Source organism: Onychostoma macrolepis, chromosome 03 (genome assembly GCF_012432095.1).
Source record: "Onychostoma macrolepis isolate SWU-2019 chromosome 03, ASM1243209v1, whole genome shotgun sequence".
NCBI classification, from domain to species: domain Eukaryota; kingdom Metazoa; phylum Chordata; class Actinopteri; order Cypriniformes; family Cyprinidae; genus Onychostoma; species Onychostoma macrolepis.
The window spans coordinates 43,419,794-43,427,784 of record NC_081157.1 but is presented as its reverse complement, the minus strand read 5'-3'; the positions used below and the strand labels follow the sequence as shown (position 1 = coordinate 43,427,784).

Below are 7,991 nucleotides of genomic sequence, written 5' to 3'. Positions count from 1 at the left end.
AAGGGTTTCAGAAGGGTCAGTCTGAGCCTTCGCAACAGACCTAATCGGTCAGAAAAACGTGTCCTCCAGTTGAACCCATTGCTGCCATTCTGCCTGCCTGCTGCAAGAATCGATTTTTTTCTGTCATCCCTCAACTTCCCTCAATAGCAGTTTCTATATTTTTGTCTTTTTTGCCACGCTTCATGCTACACAGGTCCGCAGAGGGAGACGAAAGCCGTAAACCAGAACCACTGGCCTTTTCTCCAATACGCACAAAAGATTGATTTGCAGGGGTTAAATGGCGGTGAGCCCGTTTCAGAGCACTGGTGCTCATCTAAGCACACAACATGCAATTGAAGCAATTTGCTACAAGTCGTTTGTTTTAGGCAAATAGTTGCTCTCGAGACATTCTCTTCGGTGCTTTTCATTCCGGTCTGACCAACAGAGCATCGAATAATTTATTCTCGAAACCGGCCACTTTGCACCTGTGTGCCACCCAAGCTCTCTGATGGAATAAAAAGGCGTTTTAGGGTGGGGAAAGACATACACACGCGCACACCAACAACGTGATATGCAAAAGAAATAAAGTGTCATTAACAACAGTCATCAGGGCAGCATGTCATCGCAGCTAAGAGACTTGGGTGTCTTACATATTGCATGTGCATGTGGCACATTGCAACTCATGCATATTCACAGTGTTGATATAAGACACACATGCGCGTTCACGCGCACACGAAGGGACAAACAGACGCTCGCGTGCTCGTTTTTTTTTTTTTTGCACTCCATACTACTTCAGCACCAACACCCACAAATATACCATGTAACAGTGCTACAGATGCGATACTCCAAGACGAAAATGAAAACATGCTACCACTTTAGTTGTGATGGCACACACCTAGAAGTTATCACAAACACACGACAACCGGTTCCCAAAAGCTACCCTTACTGTCAAAGCAGCCATAAAAGCCATCCGTGGCGCAACACGACAAATGTGTCTCTGCTACCCAACTGCGAGAAGGCCATAAAGCAATAAAACTCAAAACACTAAAAGTGCTGCAAATAAAACAAAAGTACTGTACCTTGAACGCTGCCATCTCTCGTCCTGCGAAGATTCTCACTCGCGCTAACATTTTCAAGAGATTCTTCATGGGACATCCCTCGCCAAAAAAGTTTTCTTGTGGCATGACTTGGTGAATAGAAGATGGTAGAGAAGGGAGGGGGGATGTCTTCAAGTGCCCTTCAAGATTTCACTCCCCTCCTAGCAGAAGGTCCGAGCAGTTGTGCTGCCGAATGACAATAGGAGAGAAGACTTGTTTAAAGAGAAGCGGTGATTAATGATTTTTCTGTATAATTCTCACATTTTTCTTTAGGGTTCTGTCTGCACATAATGGTGGTGAACTTTTGAGGCCCTCAAAAGAAATCTGTTCACTCCTATTCAAATCAGTGTGGCTTTTTCTTTCTTTTTTTTTTTTTTTTAAGAAAATAAAATATGTGTGACAACAATAGGATTCCAAGGTCTATACAGATGCCACACGCAAATGCATCTATTTAAGTTCTCGAGGAGCCTACCTTTTGAGAGACATGTTAAAAATGCATTTAAGTTGGATGTAAGATTTGGATCTGTTTGGGTCTCAACCACAAAATTTGTGTATGTAGAGGTACTGAATATATATAAGTATATATAATCCTGTATGTATATATATATATATATATATATATATATATATATATATAGTATTATTAGTATTATTAATCTGTTAAAAACTCTTCAATATTTATGTCACTGCAATCAGTATTAGCCTAGATAATAAAAACTAAATATTATCAACTATATTATCAAAAAATAAATATGTTCACAACTGTGTAGATTTAACTATTTCAACTTTCAACTATGGTGCTCATGTGATTTTACTGCCTCACATTTTTTGCTTTTTAAAGTGTTTGACGTTATGTCCAGACAGCATTTCATAAATAAAAGGGAGAAAACAGACAAATGGCTTTAGCGGGCTGTGTGGCGAAAAGGCCTCTCTGATATCAACAAGCAAGTAATAGAAAATCTTCTTGGTGCCACGGAATGCTAGAAGACCAATTTAAGGCCATACTTTTGTGTAAAGTTCAACGCCAGCAAACGGAATGTTATTTTCTCCGGCTCTATATTTTCAATACCTGCTCTGAGAAAAGAAAATGAAAATTAATACAAGGGCTGCGCCTTCCAAAAGAAGCCATTTGTCTTCTTGATTATCTATTTGGTTGTCAGGGTTTGAGCTATGGCACCGACCCGCTCCTTTGTAATATAAAAAACACACAGCTTGCGCTGGCAAACAGTCGCGAAACTGTTGTGCAAGAATTACACTCATTAAAGCATTAAAAGCCCACGAGCCGAGAAACTATTTAACTTCTGCTTTTTTTCTAACATGGATCCATATTTTTAGGCGCATTCACGGCATCGTTGAGCAGAGGGTTTGTGCACCGTTAAATTAAGGAGAGACGAGACAGAAAGGAAGGGTTTTGTGATTTAGAATAAGATTACAAGGCGTAATGTACCAGGATTACTCGCAATGCAGCGATATAAATCACTAGAGAGATATGCAGTGATCTTCAAGACAGGCGAGTGCTACAAGACTAACGAAAATGCGCAGTGGCAAGCCAAATTCAATTAAATTGTGTTTTTAGCAAAACAGAGGACGATGGTATCCACCTATACAAGAAATATGTATTTAAAATAAGCATATCTAGCTTTAAAATCCACAAGAAGACATGACACATGAAGAAAGAATATACTTTTCCGCCATTTATTAAATTTCTAGAGCTATTTACATGTAACAAAGGTAAACAGTGAAAGGTACAAGCAGAAAGAAGACAAAATACAAACATGTAAGAGGAGAAATTTACAATTCATCAGCGAGAAAACTGATCTTTGGAATGTAAAAATAATAATAATAATAATAATATAATAATAATAAAATAAAATGAAAAAAAATTGAGAAAGAAAGAAAGATAGAAAGAAAGAAAGAAATGTGGTATGTGCACATGTCTATGTACCATAAAACAAAACGAGGGTGGTAGTGACATAATAAAGAATAAACGAAAATATAGTGTATTTACTCATGCAATATACGCACCTTTCTCTATACACCCTGGCCACATTTAACTTAAATTTCATTTCAACTTACAAATGCTGAGATTAGCTATTGCAGATATTTGCCATTAAGTCCAAAGAACTTAAACTTATCACTTCATAAAACTAAAAAGAAAAAAAAAAATGAAAAAAAATGAAAATACAATTGAGGTAATTCAAATAGTACTTAGCAGTGCTCTCATTAAAATGCTTTGCGTTGTACCGGTTTTGGTTATGCATATCTAGCCGTCCAGCTTCATTGAACTTTTATATTATATTTAATATGAATAACAACTAATTAGTAATTTGCTGTTCTTAAACTGAAATGCGCTAAACAGGCGAGTGAAACAAGTCCCTGTATTTTTAATGAGCGACAAATGGACCACACGCACAATAAACCCTCAGTCCCATTGGCGTTACATTCGAAATGCAAATAGCAAATGCAAAATAACCTAATTGCTACAAAATACAAAACTTCATATCAGTTGAAAAACACTCGGCTAGGTATTTTTAAGCCAGGGGAATAAAGGGAGTTAGAAAAGGCTTCTTGACAAAACAGAGCGACTCATTTATTAAGCACAACGCTAGACGTCGAGGTAATGGGCAGGCCTACGGTTCATCCTTTGTACCACAGAGTAAACATGACAAATGGGGCCGAGTTTGGCGTGATTAAAGATGAAACACGGATCCATCTTCACCAAATCTGAAAACTATCTGCCGCCTTCTGTGCTTATGGAAGGGGCGAGTGAGCAGGAGAGGCGTGCGGGATAAAAATGGGAACCAGACTGGGAAGGCAACCCATCTATAGTAGCATTTGAGTTCGAGTCTTCACCCATTTTTAGTGTTAAAAAGATGAACATTTTCTTTGCTCCTTTCCCCCACATCTTCCTCGTATTTTATCCCTGTAATTAGAGTGCAGGGGAGAGCTGGGAGACACAACGCGGGTAAAATCCACGTTCTACACTCCAGAAAATTAGATTTTATAATTGTACGTGTTTTGGGCAACAGTGGAGGGCTATAGACTTGGCGGAGGTCCGCTTGCTCGGTTCTGATTGCTTCCCAGTGTCGGGCCGCTACTTGAATTAGTGTTGGCAGAGCTGCTGCGTATTTTGGTGTTGGGAAGCTTATGGTCCTTCTTCCACTTCATGCGCCGGTTCTGAAACCAAATCTTAATCTGTCGTTCGGATAGACATAGTGTATGGGCAATCTCCACCCTCCGTCTGCGAGTCAGATAGCGGTTGTAATGGAACTCTTTCTCCAATTCCAAGACTTGCTGCCGCGTGTAGGCTGTGCGTGAGCGCTTGGGTTCACCCCCTGAATAGTTCGGGCTCACTGTTGGGATACAGAGAGCGACACGTTACAAAAAAGTATAACACAATCACACGCACAGCCACACACACACACACGCACGCACACACACACACACACACACACACACACTAACACGTACGTAGATATGTACACTCCAGTTCATGAACAATCAGATGCACAAACACTATAATAATAGCATAATGTAATAAATGTATTTAAACATGAAAATATGTATCTGTCTATCTCGTATTTGCAAGTATACAATGTGACTGTTTAAAGGTTTGGTTATGCAAAAATGGCAAACAAAGCAAAAAAAAGTGGCCATTGTCTATTTAAGATAAGCAATTGCACAGTGTCGGGACAGTGACACTAATTTCCAGACTTTATTGCTCAGAATAGGTCAGTAATGGCAGCACAAGATAAAACAATAGGGATATTATGTTTTTGCATAAGAATTCATTTAAAAAAATACATATTCAGCAATTCACTACGAGGGAACAGCATAATCTATATATGGCTATGGGCGACTAATGTTAAGCCGTGATTTTGCAAACACGGAGTTGCCCCCTTTTCAGCGCACACCATGGCAGCTCAATGAATACAAGCGCTAATTATCGCGGAATAATAGTTTATAAAAGAGTCCGACTGTTTGTATTGCCATTAATGTTTTATTATCGTCCTCATAACTATTAATTTTTTAGCTCCCATAAAACTTTTTTTATTATTTTTATTAACGATAGTTAAGTGACAGTGTAAAGTACACATTGATCCGTCCAGTCACTTAAAATCAAATTACTAAAACATAAAACTTAACTTATGGATTACATGAGAACTCATAAACCTCTTCTCGGGAAAAAATTAGAACGAGAAAGTTGCATAGACCCCGAAAGAGCTTAAAGAAGGAGTGTAATAAAAATTTATGGAGGGTGTAATTATATTGCCCTGCAAACAGACGATCGTAAATCTCGACCAAGGGCAACTTCATAAGGGGAGCAATAGATTTAACGCCGGACATTAGGCTTTCGAAAGTGGCTGAGCTGTCTGCGCACAGAAACACCAGTAAGAGAAGTTTAGCTGCACTTACCGATGTTTACGTGGACTTTTTTCATCCAGGGGTATACCACGGGATCTTTTCTTGAAGTGACCGTTGAAGTGTTTTGGCTAGTGGGAGTCTGACCGCAGGCAGGCGGAGGGCTCGGAGTTACCGAGTCGCAGTGATGGCTTGGTTCAGGGAGAGGGCTCGAGAGTGCGGTTGTGGGTAGAACGTGACCTCGCGGAGAGATGACCGCGGCAGGCTGCCCCGGACCCTGGCACGATGTGTAGGGTGGGTCGGCGCAGCCCGACCGCTGGTGGTAGATCGGCTCATGCTGGAACGAGGGGTCTTGCCTCTGGGCGCTGTAGTAGTCCGGAGAGTGACTGGGTAGGTAGTCGCTCTGGGAATATTCCTCGCAGGGTGGAAACTTGGGGTCCACATAGTTGGAGTTGATCAAATAGGAACTCATGGCCATTAATTTCTTTGAATTGCACACAAAATATACTAAAATTTATATGTATCCCTTTACTCGTTTTCCTGTTTCGTAGAACCCTCCTACTTTCTGTCAAGTGAACAAAGTTAAGGGTCCATGTGACATCGTCAGCCAATGGCGTGGATCTTCGCGATTCCCGGATAAGGAAATGGGATTAGTCAGTTTAGACCGCGCTCATCAACTCGCATTTTGGAATAGTCCAAAATTCCATACTTTCTCATACGTTGCTATGCGCTTGATGAGATAGTGAGTAAATCAAAACAATAACAAGCGAAAGCAGACACGGCGAAAAGGCATGCTGGATTCTAGCAGCCCCACAGAAAGTCACGCCCCCAGTCCCTCTCAGTTCATCTGCACATTGAGAACATGACTACACCTCTATAAAGAGCTGTTTCAGATTTGGCGAACAGAAATCCTGCTTAATTTTGGCCAGTGTTCATGAAAAGCGGTACCAGGGGAAAGTGATGCAAGAAGCTCGCCTTGGCCAAGCTCTTAAATGCACTCGCTAATAACGGTGAGAGAATGGTCGTGGCGTGAGCAGCGTGTCAGAGATGAATCTGGGCTTGTTTAAGATCGATAGAAAATTCATCAACTAATTCAGGTTACAAAGCCTCCTAAATCACAAAGGAGACCTTCTGCATTTAAACGGAGTCTGCAGTCATTCCACTCCAAACAGCGCGTTTATCCTGTATGCCAAATCTACACACACTGAATAGTAATGTGTGTGCTCAATTCACTATTAACACCAGCAGCAAATATTTCTCGCTGTTTACTGATAATAATGTTTAAAAATCACCGCATTCAGATAATCATCAATCAGTGCAAAACTGTAGCTACAAATTATTTATCTTTCAAAGTCTCACAAAATATGTGTGACATCATAAGCGCCCTTCAGTTCTACACCACAATTTACAGGGGAAAAAATTTAGTTGTTAAGGGGAAAATAAATCTTTCGTTCTTGCTACAATATTCCACTACCAAACAGTCATTAAAATCAAACCGAAAGTTATTGTGTCATCTTCTTTGCCCGTTGACGTTGAAATGTAGCCTATACATCAACTACATACTCCCCTAGATACGAATTTGTGACTGTGCGTCTGTTTACACAAATCCGGATCTACAGGGTATATATAGATGACAGGTATCTTCTTGACAGGTAATGAGAGAGCCTGCTCACCTTGACAGTGCCTTCCCAGTGTCAAGTGTTGCACCTGGAACAGTCTGCCTCCAAGGATATCAGCAATCTGTCTCGCCACTTAATGGATCGGTGCTTCCTTTATAAACTTTGCTAATGGTTTGTGGTAAACACTGGAGATTTTCTTGTACATTTCTCCCCTACATAGAAACTAAACACACAACCTCAGAGAGGAAAATGGAATTTTCCTACCCTCGAACTAAAACTCTTTGTCTCTTCAATATATATTGAACGGTCGAAGCACACACCTTTGTCGTCTTGGTGTGCTAATTTTCTGTCAAAACGTTTAAAATCCGAAAGGAAAAAAATAGATTGTCGTTGGAAATGATAAAACATACAATTACAGGCCAAGTCTTATACAACTATACAACATCTATTCACGCCACACATGAATTTTAAAATAATTAATTAGGATCTAACATACAAAGCGCGTATAGGCCAGCAAGTAAATGCGACCGCGACAGATCTCAACAAAGGTCAAAGCAAGCTGAAGCAGCACTGGAATAAAACATGTGGGTTTTATGGCATGTCAGCTCTGTTTGTTGCCGGTAAACACCAGTCAAACGGCGAATAAATAGCGAGGTGAGAGGGTATAAAACAATAAAATATGCACATAGGACAATACCAGTAGTTCTCTAACCCCCTGACACCGAGCAAACATTTTTATGACTCCTTAAACAAGCGTTTCTCTCACCAAACACTCGGTCACTCATTTCATGAAAAACGTTCTGAAATAAAGAACTTCTAATTCATTCTAAGGAGTTTCTCTTTGTTTTGGGGATGCACCGATATTTCAAGGCTGATTTTTAGATGTACAGAAAAGGTAAGATTTCCTTATTTAATTCTACAGTAGAAGTAGGAA

At 40.1% G+C, this 7,991-nt stretch overlaps 1 protein-coding gene across 1 annotated transcript; it reads right to left on the bottom strand.

The window, feature by feature from the left end:
* Positions 1–1,253: 1,253 nt before the first annotated feature.
* hoxb4a (homeobox B4a) lies at positions 1,254–6,975 on the bottom strand. Its single transcript, XM_058768683.1, has 2 exons — positions 5,493–6,975; positions 1,254–4,429 (listed from the first exon to the last, which is right to left on the bottom strand). The coding sequence occupies exons 1-2, from the start codon at positions 5,914–5,916 to the stop codon at positions 4,113–4,115; spliced, it is 741 nt and encodes a 246-aa protein (XP_058624666.1). The 5' UTR covers positions 5,917–6,975; the 3' UTR covers positions 1,254–4,112.
* Between the last annotated feature and the right edge of the window lie 1,016 nt (positions 6,976–7,991).